This window comes from Gopherus evgoodei, chromosome 3, assembly GCF_007399415.2.
Source record: "Gopherus evgoodei ecotype Sinaloan lineage chromosome 3, rGopEvg1_v1.p, whole genome shotgun sequence".
Lineage (NCBI taxonomy): Eukaryota > Metazoa > Chordata > Testudines > Testudinidae > Gopherus > Gopherus evgoodei.
Window position 1 is genome coordinate 146,140,072 of NC_044324.1, and position 17,797 is coordinate 146,157,868.

The window sequence follows — 17,797 nt, forward strand, 5'->3', positions numbered from 1 at the left end:
CTCAGACTTAGCTAGCTATGGTAAAACTTGAACTTCTGCAAATGCAAAAGCCTGAGAGGGAGTAAGGGAAAAAAAATTGTGTGAGCCTGTACTTGCCCAGGGTAGGAAAACGCCTGACTATGTTATTCTTAAATTCAGGTTTCCACCAAGCAGATGTTGAAACAACCAAATATGTAAGAAAGGAAATATTTAATAAAAAGTTATTTAGCAGAGCCAATAAAGTTACTTATTTAAAGCTTTCACAGGCCACCTGACATTACACAGCTAACAAAATTTCCTCAAAACCCCAGAGGCTTAGATTTCTTTTTAAGCAGGGATTTAGCACGGTTTCTCTCCCTCCAATGCTCTGCAGTTACAATTCCTTTTTAGCAAGTTCCAATAGGAACTTCAAGATTCCCAACCTACACACAGCACTGATCCACAACAGCATTAGTAGGTTCTGGTTCTAAACAGCACATTACATTACCCAAATGATAAATCTGAGAGTTACACAGAATGACACCAAGCTGAAGACAGACCTTTATCTGGACTAAAATATAAGAGCAAAAAAACTGAATTCTCCCTTTTTCCACTTGTTGATCCCTTTTTGGAAGAAAAGGTGTGGAAGAATTGTCTTTTCTAGTCTCATGTCAGAAGGAGTTTCCAGCAGTGTTGAAATGTAGTTTCATAAATGGCATAATACAAGGGTAGAAGGTGGGCCTCTTGAACATTGGTATTTGGGTACTACTCAAAGAATATGGACTCCCTATTCCATGCTCTTCACATGGACTGCAACCCAGGAGCAGCAGAAGGTCCATAAGAGTTGTGGGGCTGACGGTGCCCGAACCATGGCCACATCCTCCCGTGCTGCCCCTTCTCCTGGAGCCCCTACCCTCATATCGCCTCTTCCCGAGGCCTCACCGCCGTGCCGCCACCTTTTTCCCCGAGCCCTGTGTAGGAGCAGGATTTTATAATTGTACTATAAGAATTAATGTATGATTTGATTTCATCCTGCCAGCCACCCTTTTTGAATAGCAGAAAGGAATGACAGATCAGAACAATCCTTATGACTGATTATGGTCACCCTTTCGTTTTAGGATAATTTATAACGTCTACTATGGTTTCCTATATGTATTACAAATTAGGCACTCTAGTTAAATATACATTTCTTTGTTTTAAGGTTTAGAAAGTAAGAGTACGGCTACACTTGAAACTTCAAAGCGCTGCCACGGGAGTGCTTTGAAGTGTGAGTGTGGTCGCAGCGCCAGCTCTGGGAGAGAGCTCTCCCAGCGCTGCACGTACTCCACCTCCTCATGGGGATTAGCTTGCAGCGCTGGGAGCCGCGCTCCCAGCGCTGCGGCACTGTTTACACTGGCGCTTTACAGCTCTGTATCTTGCAGCGCTCAGGGGGGTGTTTTTTTTCACACCTGTCATAAACAGATAGCTAAGGGTTAATGTCTCTTTCACCTGAAACACCTGACCAGAAAACCAATCAGGAAACCGGATTTTTTCAACTTTGGGTGAAGGGAAGTGTGTCTCTGAGTCTTTTGTCTGCCTGCCTGCTTCTCTGAGCTTTGGAGAAGTACTTTCTACTTTCTAGTCTTCTGTTTCTAAGAGTAAGGACAAAGAGATCAGATAGTAAGTTATATGGTTTCTTTTCTTTGGTATTTGCATGAATATAAGTGCTGGAATGCTTTGATTTGTATTCTTTTTGAATAAGGCTGTTTATTCAATATTCTTTTAAGCAATTGACCCTGTGTTGTATCATCTTAATACAGAGAGAACATTTGTATTTTTTCTTTCTTTTTTATATAAAGTTTTCTTTTAAGACCTGTTGGAGTTTTTCTTTACTTCAGGGAAATTAAGTCTGTACTCACCAGGGAATTGGTGGGAGGAAGAAATCAGGGGAAAGCTGTGTGTTGGATTGCTAGCCTGATTTTGCATTTCCTCTGGGTGAAGAGGAAAGTGCTTTTGTTCCAGGATTGGGAACGGAGAGGGGGACTCACTCTGCGTAGTTTCACAGAGCTTGTGTCTGTGTATCTCTCCAGGAGCACCTGGAGGGGGGAAGGGAATCAGGATTATCTCCCTTTGTTGTGAGACTCAAGGGATTTGGGTCTTGTGGTCCCCAGGGAAGGTTTTTCAGGGGGACCAGAGTGCCCCAAAACACTCTAATTTTTTGGGTGGTGGCAGCAGTACCAGGTCCAAGCTGGTAACTAAGCTTGGAGGTTTTCATGCTAACCCCCAAATTTTGGACGCTTGCACGTACTCCACCTCCTCATGGGGATTAGCTTGCAGCGCTGGGAGCCGCGCTCCCAGCGCTGCGGCACTGTTTACACTGGCGCTTTACAGCTCTGTATCTTGCAGCGCTCAGGGGGGTGTTTTTTTTCACACCCCTGAGCGAGAAAGTTGCAGCGCTGTAAAGCGCCAGTGTAGCCAAGGCCTTAGAGACAGGATTCTGTATTGTGTCTATGTTAAGAAGATTAGAGGAAAGTTGAAGTAAATTGTTTTGATTATAAGATTTAGGAAGGCTTAATTTACAATGCCTTTTCTTGCTCAACATAAAAACTGCTGTATATCTTTAACTGTAAGAGACTGTTCATGTGAATGAGGAATGCATGCATCAGGAAAAGATAAGGTGTGAAGGCCATTGTTATAGCTAGATGTGTCAGATGGTCAAGGAAGAAGGAGTGAAGAGACTTAAAGGACATCAGAGAATTATCAACATGCATCCATAATGAAGGGCAGATTGACGACCCTGAGGTGAAGTCTGGCACCCCGAGGACAATTGATTAAATCAGAACAAAGGACAGGATGACCCTCTTGGAGGTGTATTGGAATGTTTACATCAAAAGATACACCAGCTAAGAAGTAACCAGTCAGAAACGGACACAGCAAAATCTATAGATGTCAACAGAGAAAAAAAAGACCATAAGAACAGGTAGTTCTGCCATGGGGTTTTGGGTTCGTGTTGCCACACTCCAACAGCATCAGATCGCGACCAACAGAGCCCGGCTCCCCTCTGCGACCAATCTGGCTGGCCACTAGATTGATCCAGACTCTGAACTGGTAACTAAACATCAACTAGCAGGACTCATAAAAGATCCCATGTGCTTTGTATAGCATAACAATTGCCTTGCACCATCCCTTCTCCTGAGGCCCCACTCTGGTGCTGTCTCCCCTGCTCCCAACCCCTGCTTGCTCCTCGCTACCCCTTCCCCCCATCACTCGCCCTTACGGCAGGTAAAAAGTGGGAGGGACCCCAGCCCCTCCTGTTCGGGCAAACTTACTGCAGCCAGCTCACTTCAGGACCCCAACAATGCAGTCCAGCTCTCAGAAACAGCAAGCAGACAGTTTGTCAGCATATGCTCAGAAGTGGGAGCAACACAATGGGACAGTTAAAACTGGAGTTAAGACTGACCTGCCTTAAATTTGAAGACATTGTGAAATCAGATGGCATGTTAGTAACTAATCATTTTAATTTTTCCCTCTTTACAACTATGAACACCAATTACATTTGGAATCCACAGCTGAAAGTAACAGGCAAGTATGAAAGAGCTGAGATCTGAAGACAGACAATTTTAAAATCACATTTGTTTAGATTTATATTCAGCCTTCAAGAAAACTTAGCTGAGAATTGTACTAGTAAAGCATCAGTCTTTCTAAAAGTCATAGATGATAATTTTCTAACATAAAAAGATACTGCATCCAACATGTGGTAGCTCTGTTTTGGACCAGCTCAGTGGTTTGAGCGTTGGCCTGCTAAACCCAGGGTTGTGAGTTCAATCCTTGAGGAGGCCATTTGGGGAACTGGGGCAAAAAATCTGAGGATTGGTCCTGCTTCGAGCAGGGGGTTGGACTAGATGACCTCCTGAGGTCCCTTCCAACCCTAATATTCTATAATTCTATGATGGATAAAGATGAATTATTCATTGGACTAGTAGTCAGTGGTTGCTAGGGACCAGTAATCATGAACTGATTACATTTAACAGGGACACACAGAGGACACTCCCAACCAGGCACTCCTCCATTCCTCACCTCCCCCTGCCCTTCATTTTAATTTTTTTTTTAATAAAATCTGATAAAACCTGGAAAATTTAAAAAATAAAAAATTTAAAACAAAAAGGTCTTACTCATATTCAGTCTGTGATCCACTACATCCTCCAGATCCTTTTCTACTGCACTGCCTACATAACTATTCCCCATTTTCTGCATTTGATTCTTCCTTGGCAAGTGTAGTACTTTGACATTCAGTAAAGAAAAGTCCATCTTGTTGATTTCAGATAAATTCTCCAATTTGTCAAGGTTGTTTTGATATCTGAGCCTGTCCTCCAAAGTGCTTGCAACCCCTCCCAGCTTGGTGTCACCTGCACATTTTATAAGCACATTCTCTATTCCATTATCCAAATAATTAATGAAAATATTGACTAGTACTGGATGCAGGACTGACCCCTCCAAGACCCCAGTAGATATGTCCTTCTAGAGTGACAGTGAAACTTTGACAACCACTCTGAGTATAGTTGTGCACCCAGTGGCAGATTAATGATTTTGTCGCCACTAGGCCCTGAAATAATTGCTGCCCTCCGCCCCATATGACTTATTAAATATCAATATTTTCAATATCAACACCAATATTTTTATTTTTTACTTCACTACTACTTTCAACTATTTTTTCTGTCTCACTATTGGCACTAACTGATACAACAAAGGAATCAATTTTGCGCATTTTTGCTATCATTTCATTTTCCCTTTCTTTTGTACAGCATTTTTTTTTTGAACTGAGAACCACTTAATTTCTTCCTTCCAGTCATATTATTAATGTTTAGGATTCTCGCTAGGATGTTTACTAAATGACATCACGCCACTATTGGTGGTTTCAATACGCACAATGATTGGTAGAATCACGGCGTCACTGATGTTGCAATTACAAAAATGCTGCTATTATAAATTTGTCAGCCTAGGCAATAATACGCCGCTGTGTTCACCCATTTTATAGTAATCTCATTTAGACTCCATTTCCTTCATTTGCTTAGGAGAACGTCATTTGGGACATTAAAAGCTTTACTAAATCATATTAAATCATTTTGATGGCTTCCCTCACATCCACTAGACCAGTAAACCTGTCAAAGAAGGTAACTAGGTTGGTTTAGCATGATTTGTTCCTGACAAATTGATTTATTTAATCACCCTATTATTTGTTTGGTGCTTACAAAATTGATTATTTAATGATTTATTCCAATATCATCTTTCCAGGTATCAAGAAGTTAAGTTAACTGGTCTATAACTTGCCAGGTCCTCTTTTTTTCCCTTTTTTTTGTCCTTCTCCAGTCCTCTGGGACCTCACTCATCCTCCATAAGTCTTGGATGATAAATCACTCATGGTTCTGAGATTGCTTCAGCTAATTCCCTGTGTACTCTAGGGTGAATTTCATCAGGCCCTGCTAATTTGAATACAGCTAGCTTATCTAAATATTCTTTCACTTGTTCTTTGCCTATGCTGGCTTGTGTTCCTTCCCATATGTTAATATTAATGTTAAGTATCTATTCTCAATTTTTTTAAAAACCAAATTAAGCATTAAACACCTCAGCCTTCTTAATATCATTTGTTATGCACTCTCCTTCCCTGTTACATAGTGGACCTACATTTTCCTTCATCTTTCTATTGCTCCTGATGTACAAGGCTCTATAAGCCTCTTTTTAAAATCGCCTTTTATGTCACTTGTTAGGTGTTATTCATTTTAGTGCCTTGGTCTTTCAGAGTTTGTCCCTACATGCTTATGCTATTCTTTTGTACTAATCCTTCACAATTTGTCCATGTTTCCATTTTTTGTAGGATTCTCTGACTTTCAGGTCATTCAAGAGATCCTAATGCATCCATAATTGCCTCTTATTTATTTATTTATTATTTTTTCTTTGCATTGGGATAGTTTGCAGTTGCCCCTTTAATACTGTCTTCTTGAGAAACTGCCTGCTCTCCTGAATTCCTTTTTTTCTTAGATTTTCTTTCCATGGGACCTTTCCTACTAGTTCTGAGTTGTTAAACTCTGCTTGTTTGAAGTCTAATGCAATCCTTGGATGTATAAACAGGGAAGTCAGAAAGTGATTTTATTTTTGTATACAGCATTGGTGAGTCTGATACTGGAATACTGCATACAGTTCTGCTCTCCATATTTTACAGAATATGTTTAAAAATTGGAAAGGTTGTAGGAAAGAGACAAAAATTACTCAAGGGCCAGAGAAAATGCCTTCTAGTGACTTAGAGAGTTCAATCTGTTTAGCTTATCAAAAAGATGATTGAGAGGTGGCTTGATTACAGTGTACCTTCACAAGGAAAAAGCAGTGGGTACTAAAAGGCTCTTTAAACTGTGAAAAAAGACACACACCTAATGTTATAAAAATTCTTTGAAGGTCACCTTTAAGTGACTTGCCCAAAGTAACAGCAAATCAGTGGCAGAAACAGAAACAGAACCCACAAAACCTGACTCCACATCTGTGCTCTATGTAACAGTCACATTTCCCAAAACCTGCTAGTACATGATTTAAGAAAATCTGGAACTAAACTCACCCACACAAGTCCGTCCATCATCTGAAAACTGATAGCCATCAACACACTCACATCGGAAAGTTCCTGGCTGGTTATTACAGACTGCATTGGTGCCACACACAGTCGGTTGCTCTGAGCACTCATCAACATCTGGAGAATGTTACAAAGATTCTAGTTATTACAACGGGGTGAACAATGTGGATCCTGGAAACAAGGGCATCATGCAACTACTACTAAATAAATATATAGATAGATTAATAAAGCTAATCTAAAAAACCAGTCCATACACCAGTTGTGTTGTTATTCTTTAACATTTTCCAAAGAGACATTCAAGAACTTTCCACAGGCCAGTAAAGGTTCCTTTCCTAAGATGACACGATTGCACAAAGCTATAGCAGTAAACTTTATCATTACGGTACCATATGGATTCAACCAACAATTGCTGCTGTAACTTTAAGTTAGATTTTAAAATAAATTATATATTTTGTTGTTCATATATGTGCTATGTACAGCATGAGCATTAATGACTATGCTGGAGGCTTGTTACTTGGAGAACTACACTAATGCATAATAATTTACTGCACGTAATTGTCAGAGAGCATACATTCAGAAAATAAAATGGACTAATATTTTATTAAATTATGCCATATAGCAGCTACCAACTATAGTTTAACTAAACGTAACATGTGGAGGACTTGTACAGATGTGATATTGATTCATAACTTTAACTGTAAGTCATGTATTCCAAGCTTTATATGATCAGGTTTTATAGATCTCCAGCTAGGAGGAGCTAGTGTAGACATCTAGGGAATTTCTAATGTGACCTGGGGTACGTAGGAGGGACTAAATTATGAGAAAGAGTCAAACAAAATAGCACATTTTCACAGTTTAGCTTTGTCAGCCTAATAACATATTTCACCCTGAGAAGTTACCCAATATAAAATGGCTATTACTCTGTAAGTCATACATTAAACTGCAGAGTCCCGTGAAATACTTAAGACTTGTGATTTTAGACAACAACAGGAATGCCATACAACTGAGAAGAACAGACTTCCTTTTAGAAGTGCTTCCATTTAAATGAGTCCAGTCTTGAAAAGATGGTTCCAAAGGCTTCTATTTTTTCCAAACATTCTTTACCCATTCTACAAAATTAGAGTACTCTAACAAGATACAGGTTCTATGGTAGTAGGTAGGAGTACAATCATTTTACATGAGCTCTCAGCTCTAATGAAACAGCTATATTCAATTATTAATTAAAAGGAGGAGAGGAACACTTAAAATCACATAATTATATATTTAATAGTCTCTGGAAGTGAAAATGTTATCGGAGCCAAAAAGCAAGGGTAACCCAAAGACCTTTGTGATAATTTTTCCTCTCCTCTTTTCTTTATCTCTTGTTTACAGAGGCTGCCCTGGGCTTTAAAAAAAAAAAAAAATCAGGACAGTTGCAAAGATTTTGGATAGTACATTGAAAATAAATATTATCTACACTTAGTACAAGCGGTATTTGAGTACCACAGCTATGTCCTTTCTAAATACTGTACTACTAATTATACCTCTATCCCGATATAATGCTGTCCCTGGGAGCCAAAAAATCTTACCCCGTTATAGGTGAAACTGTGTTATATTGAACTTGCTTTGATCTGCCAGAGCACGCAGCCCCGCCCCCCCAGAGCACTGCTTTACTGGCAATATATCCGAATTCATGTTACATCAGGTCGCGTTTTATTGTGGTAGAGCTGTATTCCATGAGCAATTCCTGGACAGTATCCATGTGGAGACAGCTGACGTAGCCGTCCCAGTTCACAGGACTACTGACACACTAGTGGAGGAGGAGATGGCTCAGGGTGGACACTGATAGCTGGTTACTTCTGGCAGCAGGCAGTGCTCCACCCCTGCTGCGAACCCTCCTGCTGTGGTAATAGATAACCGTTATGCTCTTCTTGACACAGGAGAGGAATCACCCCCAACAGTTAAGGAGGGAAAGCCTCGTAACCCTAAGGCTGGAAGGTCTGCTGCCACCACTGATAATAAGAAATGTAGGGTAGTGGTGGTTAGAGACTCTCTGCTGAGGGGGACGGAGACACCCATCTGTCGCCCTGACCGTTCATCCTGGGAGGTATGCTGCCTGCCAGGGGCCCGTATCCAAGATGTTACAGAGGCATTGTGGAGGATTATCCGGCCTTCTGACTACTACCCCATGCTACTCATCCATGTGGGCACACATGATACTGTGAGGTGTGACACTGAGCAGATCAAGAGTGACTACAGGGCTCTGGGAGTACGGGTTAAGGAGTTTGGAGCGCAGGTGGTATTCTCTTCGATTCTTCCTGTCGAAGGTAGGGGCTCGGGCAGAGACAGATGCATCGTGGAGGTGAATGCCTGGCTGCGAAGACGGTGTCGCCAGGAGGGCTTTGACTTCCTCGACCACGGGATGCTATTCGAGGAAGGACTGCTAGGCACAGATGGCATTCACCTTTCGAGGAGGGGAAAGGCCTTATTTGCTCACAGACTGGCTAACCTAGTAAGGAGGGCTTTAAACTAGGTTCGACGGGGACAGGTGAGCAAACCCCACAGGTAAGTGGGGAACAAGACCTGGGAGATGGGTTGGAAACAGGAGGGAGCATGGGCTATAATGGCAGAGAGAAAGGAGGGTCAGGGCAAAGCTGGGAGGCAAGATCAAACCAGTATCTTAGATGCCTATATACAAATGCAAAAGTATGGGTAATAAGCAGAAAGACTGGAAGTGCTAATAAATAAATACAACTATGACATTGTTGGCATTACTGAAACTTGGTGGGATAATACACACGACTGGAATGTTGGTGTGGATGGGTATAGTTTGCTCAGGAAGGATAGACAGGGGAAAAAGGGAGGTGTTGCCTTATATATTAAAAATATACACACTTGGACTGAGGTGGAGATGGACGTGTTGAGAGTCTCTGGTTAGGCTAAAAGGGGTAAAAAACACGATGATGTCGTGCTGGGAGTCTATTACAGGCCACCTAATCAAGTGGAAGAGGTGGATGAGGCTTTTTTCAAACAACTAACAAAATCATCCAAAGCCCAAGATTTGGTGGTGATGGGGACTTCAACTATCCAGATATATGTTGGGAAAATAACACCGCGGGGCACAGACTATCCAATAAGTTCCTGGACTGCATTGCAGACAACTCTTTATTTTAGAAAGTTGAAAAAGCTACTGGGGGGAAGCTGTTCTAGACTTGATTTTAACAAATAAGGAGGAACTTGTTGAGAATTTGAAAGTAGAAGGAAGCTTGGGTGAAAGTGATCATGAAATCATAGAGTTTGCAATTCTAAGGAAGGGTAGAAGGGAGTACAGCAAAACAGACAATGGATTTCAGGAAGGGATTTTGGTAAGCTCAGAGAGCTGATAGGTAAGGTCCCATGGGAATCAAACTGAGGGGAAAAACAACTGAGGAGAGTTGGCAGTTTTTCAAAGGGACGCTATTAAGGGCCCAAAAGCAAGCTATTCCGATGGTTAGGAAAGATAGAAAATGTGGCAAAAGACCACCTTGGCTTAACCACGAGATCTTGCGTGACCTACAAAATAAAAAGGCGTCATATAAAAAATGGAAACTAGGTCAGATCACAAAGGACGAATATAGGCAAATAACACAGGAATGCAGAGGCAAGATTAGAAAGGCAAAGGCACAAAATGAGCTCAAACTAGCTATGGGAATAAAGGGAAACAAGAAGACTTTTTATCAATACATTAGAAGCAAGAGGAAGACCAAGGACAGGTAGGCCCACTGCTCAGTGAGGAGGGGGAAACAGTAACGGGAGACTTGGAAATGGCAGAGATGCTTAATGACTTCTTTGTTTCGGTCTTCACTGAGAAGTCTGAAGGAATGTCTATGGAAGAGGGTAGGTTTAGAAGAGAAAATAAAAAAAGAGCAAGTAAAAATCACTTAGAAAAGTTAGATGCCTGCAAGTCACCAGGGCCTGATGAAATGCATCCTAGAATACTCAAGGAGTTAACAGAAGAGGTATCTGAGCCTCTAGCTATTATCTTTGGGAAATCATGGGAGACAGGGGATATTCCAGAAGACTGGAAGGAGGCAAATATAGTGCCCATCTATAAAAAGGGAAATAAAAACAACCCAGGAAACTACAGACCAGTTAGTTTAACTTCTGTGCCAGGGAAGATAATGGAGCAGGTAATTAAAAAATCATCTGCAAACACTTGGAAGGCGGTAAGGGTGATAGGGAATAGCCAGCATGGATTTGTAAAGAACAAATCGTGTCAAACTAATCTGATAACATTCTTTGATAGGATAATGAGCCTTGTGGATAAGGGAGAAGCGGTGGATGTGATATACCTAGACTTTAGTAAGGCATTTGATACGGTCTCGCATGATATCCTTATCGATAAACTAGGCAAATACAATTTATATGGGGCTACTATAAGGTGGGTGCATAACTGGCTGGATAACCGTACTCAGAGAGTAGTTATTAATGGCTCCCAATCCTGCTGGAAAGGTATAACAAGTGGGGTTCCGCAGGGGTCTGTTTTGGGACCGGCTCTGTTCAATATCTTCATCAACGATTTAGATGTTGGCATAGAAAGTACGCTTATTAAGTTTGCGGACGATACCAAACTGGGAGGGATTGCAACTGCTTTGGAGGACAGGGTCAAAATTCAAAATGATCTGGACAAATTGGAGAAATGGTCTGAGGTAAACAGGATGAAGTTCAATAAAAATAAATGCAAAGTGCTCCACTTAGGAAGGAACAATCAGTTTCACACATACAGAGTGGGAAGAGACTGTCTAGGAAGGAGTATGGCAGAAAGATCTAGGAGTCATAGTAGACCACAAGCTTAACATGAGTCAACAGTGTGATACTGTTGCAAAAAAAGCAAACGTGATTCTGGGATGCATTAACAGGTGTGTTGTAAACAAGACACGAGAAGTCATTCTTCCGCTTTACTCTGCGCTGGTTAGGCCTCAACTGGAGCATTGTGTCCAGTTCTGCGCACCGCATTTCAAGAAAGATGTGGAGAAATTGGAGAGGGTCCAGAGAAGAGCAACAAGAATAATTAAAGGTCTTGAGAACATGACCTATGAAGGAAGGCTGAAGGAATTGGGTTTGTTTAGTTTGGAAAAGAGAAGACTGAGAGGGGACATGATAGCAGTTTTCAGGTATCTAAAAGGGTGTCATCAGGAGGAGGGAGAAAACTTGTTCACCTTAGCCTCCAATGATAGAACAAGAAGCAATGGGCTTAAACTGCAGCAAGGGAGATTTAGGTTGGACATTAGGAAAAAGTTCCTAACTGTCAGGGTAGTTAAACACTGGAATAGATTGCCTAGGGAAGTTGTGGAATCTCCACTCTGGAGATATTTAAGAGTAGGTTAGATAAATGTCTATTAGGGATGGTCTAGACAGTATTTGGTCCTGCCATGAGGGCAGGGGACTGGACTCGATGACCTCTCGAGGTCCCTTCCAGTCCTAGAGTCTATGAGTCTATACATTGCATAGCCCAAGACATCCGTAAACTAATGTTTTACATGTACAAAGAGTTCAGTACTCCCATCCAGGATTCCTAGTAAGACTTTGTGGAGACACAGCTGGAGAGCGTTAGGTTTTAAACAGTTCATTAAAACTGCTCCCTCCTCTTTTATAAGCAGCTAAATTGAGATTGCTTCACAATAAAATCTGAAAAAAGCAAAGCAACCCTGCAGAGTATTAACATATATACAGACCAGCACTTTTAATCTAGAAAAGCTCTTACAGCATTGGCTATTGGTCTAAGTTTTTCCAGTGAGCAACAGCTGAGATGGCATAAGGGGATCCAGTAAACCAAGAGGAATACAGATTCAGACTAGACAGCCAAAACAAATGAATTTAACAATGATTAATTAACTCCATTATGTCTCAACCATATTATAAACACGTATCGCCAGACTATGTGGACTGTGGCAAACTGCGCTATAAATTGTAAAATTGTACTTGGTCTTCACACAAATCTTCAGATTGGAATCCATTACTAACGGAGATTGGATTTTATTGGGTCTTTTGAAGACAGTGGGAAGATTGCTATTGATTTCAATATTAACTGCTTTGATCAAGGCCATAGTAACATTTGTTATAGGTAGTCTGTGAGCAGAAAATGGCAGTCCTTTTAGGAATATGCTGTGTAGGTAGGATTGGTAGCAGAGAAAAAAAAATTCTGGATTTTGAAAGGCAAAAATTACAAATTCTGTCAGCCATTTCGAAGTTCTAATATACACTAGCTCACCAAGGAAAGAATGTAAGTAATTATTTTGAACGTCTTCTTCCCCCATTAGGATTTATAGCACTCATGCGTCAATTAGCTTTAGGTTCTTTGTGCTAGGCACTGTACAAAACACATAATGAAGAATTCCTGCCTCAGAAAGCTTTAGAGAACCATATTCCAATAGCAAGATTTTTCAAGACATATTTTAATAGTCCAGGCCAAAAGGGTCAGTTCTGAGGGTTAATATATTCCAGTGATGACAAGCAGAATCTACACAAGCCATTATTCTGATGCATAAATGTTTCACATACCGTAACAAACACGTCCATCTCCACGGAAGCCTACAGAGCATTCACAGGAGAACTGATTTCCTGTTCCTGGACGACATACTGCATTGGTGTCACAACCATGGGAACCAGTGTAGCAAGGATTCCGGCTGATATCAGCAGAACCATCTGTTAAAAGAGATTGTATTTAGCCACTGAAGACGCTAAAACAAGGCCAAGTTAAATGTAACTATCTGACAAACATTAGTTTCTTATTGTCCTTATTTAAAGGGAAGTTTAAAGTCTGAATCCATCCCTGCAGCAGCACGGGACTGAGGCAGAGACTGAGGGGAGATTGCTTACACCTGCAGTATGTGTGAGGGCCAGTTCTGTGCCAGTTGGTCTCATCAGGCAGAGGGGTTCCTACACTTGAGATGCAGGTTAACGATGAATCATACCTTTTACCTCGAACATGACAGCACAAATTCCTCAAGAACTTTTACAAAAGTAAATTATAAAAACAATACAGATGACACTTTTATGCAGAAAAGCCCACAGCAAATTATATACACAATTAAAAAGCAAGGTTAAGTCAAATCACTTGTGCAGTTACCTTCCAGTCTCTTGAGTCACTAAAGAAGATTGTTTTGTTTGGGTTGGGATGTTTTTTCAGTAGCTAGGAATGCCTTATTTCAACCTGTATCCTTGCTATCAAAAACTAAACATACTCCCTTCTGTACTCACTTGGTGTGCATTTTTAAATTGTTCCTTCACTCACACCTAATTTAACTCCCACAACAAAAAAAAACAAAAACAAAACCTTTGCTAACTTGTCATTAAGGTTGCCCAGACTTATCAACTTTGCAAAAAAATCCTTTAAAATAAAGTTTCAAGTTTAAACAAAAACAAAAATTAATAAAAATCCCAACACACCCAAACAAGTTTATCATTTCACTCTAATAAAACATTTTGTATAATTGGCTATTGCACATCATCTAGAAATGAATATTATGATGGCTGAAAGATGTGCCATTAAATAGAAGTTAGTTTCTATGAGCCATGATTCATTCTAGTACTGGATTGTTATTTGCAGCAGTGGGTTTGTGCTCCCATACAGTATAAAAATGGATTAATTGATGATAGAACTGTTATATGTTTAAAAGTAAAATGTACATAAGGTAAATGAAAATTCTCCATGGATGTATTAGTAAGGAAATGTTTCAAACTAGTATTTTCAAAGTATCCTAGGAATTAGGCACTCAAATACCACTGAAATTCAATAGCAGTTGGGTGCTCAATTTACAAGAGGTATTTTGGATCTTTTTTAAAAAAAGGTCCATAGGCATTTTGAATTCCAGGTAAGTAACGCAGCTATATAATCTATTCATTAACATCCAGCTAATGCAAAGTCAAATATAAAGGAGCTTGTCTCCCATAATCCCAGTCCCCAAAGAGGAATTGAAGAATTACCATTATACATACCACTGACTGGGCCAATTGAGTTGCTCATAGCATATCGCAGAATTTGTTCGTCCCTATTATACAGGACAAAGACACTGTCTACTGAAAGCTGCTGTGTGGCAGAAAGCATGATGTGAGTCATCATGAATGCATTCGTCGAATGAGATGGTCTGTCGCCACTGGTAGGCTACAGTGTAGGAGGGAGCAATCCCATCTCGTTCTGGTTCTGTCACTGTGTACTCCCTGGTAGAAGATGATGTGATCACTGAAATACAACAAATACCACATGGATAAGAGAGGAAAGAGACAGTACAAAGCCCATTTCCATCTGCAGACATGGATCAAAGGCAAGATTGTATTAAACAGAATTTGCAGACAAGCAGCTATAAAGCACTGCCATGTTCTTCTATTCAAAGGGAGGAAATTCCACTTGATTTGGCCTGTCTTTTGTTTTCATGTATCAGAGTTTCAAACAATGTGCTAAATATTTATCTAAACATAATTTAGCAAATCCTGCCCAAGTCACAGTGATAGATGGTTACTACCAGATAACTGGTCAGTGACCTATGTAAACTGATACATAGGTCTCAGTCCAGTTCCTAGTGGAGCATTGTGCACATTGCAAAAAGCCTCACAGCAATAGGTACAGTTAATGGTAGTCTCTTAGAAAATAGAGACCAAGGACTGAATAAGCTGAAAAACCAAATCACCGTCTGCTCTTGAGCCCTGTAGATCAGAACTGAAAAATTAGCAAATCTGCACTGCTGCTGTGTCTACTTTGTTATCAGTTTTGTAGATAAAAGAAAGGCCTCTTCAGTGTCTCTAGAGCTGTCAATCCAGCATTTTACACACCACACAATTAATAAAAAAATTTAAATCTCACAAGAGACCAAGAACATGAAATTTTCAAGGATAAAGGTTATTACAACATTCTCATTGAGTTGTTCCAAAGAGCCAAAGAACAAGTATATGGTAGCAAACTCTACACTGAAAACGGGTATGAACCTGTGTAACAGGCAATGTTTTTCAGATTCTTATTTTCTCTTCTGAGGAATATGGTTGATAATCACCTCCATTAATTCATGTTGTTTCTTACCAGAACGAGAAGAGTGATAGAGCTCATTGTATGGTTCTATGTGGACTGATGCACCAAATGGGATCTCGGGTACTTTGCCCTCCATTTCTGTGCTGATTGTAAGATGACCATGTTCATCGATTCCACTGAATTTTGCTTGATAACCAGTTTCTCATTACTGCCAAGGAAGGTAACTTCAGCTTGCCGCGTAAACTCACCACCTAGAAATCAAGATTAGGCAAACCATGACTAAATTTGAATCCATCTAGTCAAACTGTTGCTCACAACTCTTCAAAACAAAACAACAACAACAAAACAACAACCAAACCAAACAAAAAGCAAATATTTTCTCCAAGCTATTATGCAAGATCTTCTAAGAGTTCACTTTTTTTTCCCCATATAAAGGAAAAATTATAGTTCTAGAAATTGCCATTGACACACATCACTGAATATAGTAAAAGAACCCAGACTTTTAGGTACTAAACATCTTGAACTGCAAAGGCAGAAGAAAAGGTTTCAGATCAAGAGAAGAGTTGAGGTAGCCAAAATACAATAGTAAGTCTTATCATGTTGTTATACTTGAAAAGTGTTTTTATTCTTTACAGAAAATATATCTATTAACAGGCAGAACATTTCTGGTCCCAAATTTAAAAAAAAATTGAATGTACATTATAATTCCTGAACTAGCTTCCAGGAAGTCAATAAATTAATACATAAAAAACAAAACAAAAAAACCCAACAACAAAATTCTATATTCAATTAACATACTGATGAGGCTGACAAATTCGTGCCACAGAACTGTAAAGCATCAAATAAAAAAAATGCATAAACTTCTAAATCAGATCATACTCACAGATGGGTCTGAGTGGTAGAATTTGAATCAGTCTAGAAATTCAGACCCATCTCTAGTTATTTGTAGCCTTGAATTACAAAAATATTTCTGAAACGTATAGGAATTTTAACAAAAATCAGTGAATTCCTCACTTGCCTGGCAAAATTGCAGTTGAAGGTTCAGCATTTCCCGTGCAGCATTTCCCCTGATGCTATTGTTAGCACCTAAAGCCTAATATGTTTTAGGTATTCATAGGGCCAGCTTTTCCTTGCATTCTGGTGTCTTCTTTGCAGATGCTCAAAAGCCCAGATCCATCTAGCTGTGAATACCCCCAGCATGGGGACCTTTTAGCTATCAGTGGCTGTATAGCCAGTTCAGCACAGAGGTACAAGTTGGGGGCTTAGCCAGGACACAGTTAGCATATGGTTCATTTGGACTATAAGCAACTGAAATATCTAACCTACATGGTGACTCAGCACAGCTATACCCCAATAATAAGGGTGCTAACTGGCTCCCCAATAACCCCACATCCTTTTTGTGCCAAGCAAAAGCTGAGCACAGAATAGAATCTGGGTGATTTGCTGTTGTAGGAGAAAACACAGATCCCTGCACTCCAGTCTTGGCAGGTAAAAAGTTCACCTCTAAGGCTCAAATTCTGCTTTCACCTCATTTTGTTGTATTTTGTTTAAAGGTGGGATTTTCAAAAATCCCAAACTCACTTAGAAGCACAATTCGTACTGAAATTCAGTGGGACTTGTATTCCTAAAAGACTGGGAGTTTTGAAAATACCACCCTACGTGTTATCACATACCTTGTTCAGTACCTTATTTACCTTATATACAAGGCAGTAAATATGCCACCAAAATGATTTTACAGTAATCAGAGGGGAAAAAACAGGTTTCCCCATTTAAGGATAAACTACCAAGAGACTTGAAGTGGTTACGACAAAACATTTAAGTTGCAAAGAGTTGCAGGTGCTCAGCACCTCTCAGGAATAGGTCCTCTGGCTCCAATTCTCCTGTCATTAGAAGGATAGCCTCCCCATAGCACACTGATAGACTGAGATAATGTTAAACATCAGCAAAAAAGTGTATAGTCTGAGAAAGCTCAGGACTTTTCTCATGTGGTATCATAAACAAAAATCTCACCACATTTTAGGCAGTGTCAGCAGGCAGCAGCTATTGCAACGGAACAAATGTAAATACTGAATTTTTTGAGGACACTCAAATATTTATACCAAACTTTCATTTGAGGGTGTTTCCTTTCTATCTTGTTGCATGTTGGCTGCTTCTTCAAGGGTCTAAAGGCCAGCTTTGTTGCCATACCAGGATACAACAAGACCCATTGTTTTCATTAGCATTTTAAATTTTACACATTTGTGTACTAGTATAATTTCAAAATG

General features: G+C 40.1%; 1 protein-coding gene across 1 annotated transcript in view; it reads right to left on the bottom strand.

The window, feature by feature from the left end:
* Nucleotides 1–17,797, bottom strand: part of NID1 (nidogen 1) — an 89,095-nt gene that overhangs the window by 42,441 nt on the left and 28,857 nt on the right. The window contains 6 exon segments of the mRNA XM_030556945.1: nt 6,542–6,670; nt 13,073–13,216; nt 14,510–14,613; nt 14,615–14,753; nt 15,585–15,719; nt 15,722–15,784. Coding sequence (XP_030412805.1) covers nt 6,542–6,670; nt 13,073–13,216; nt 14,510–14,613; nt 14,615–14,753; nt 15,585–15,719; nt 15,722–15,784 — 714 coding nt within the window.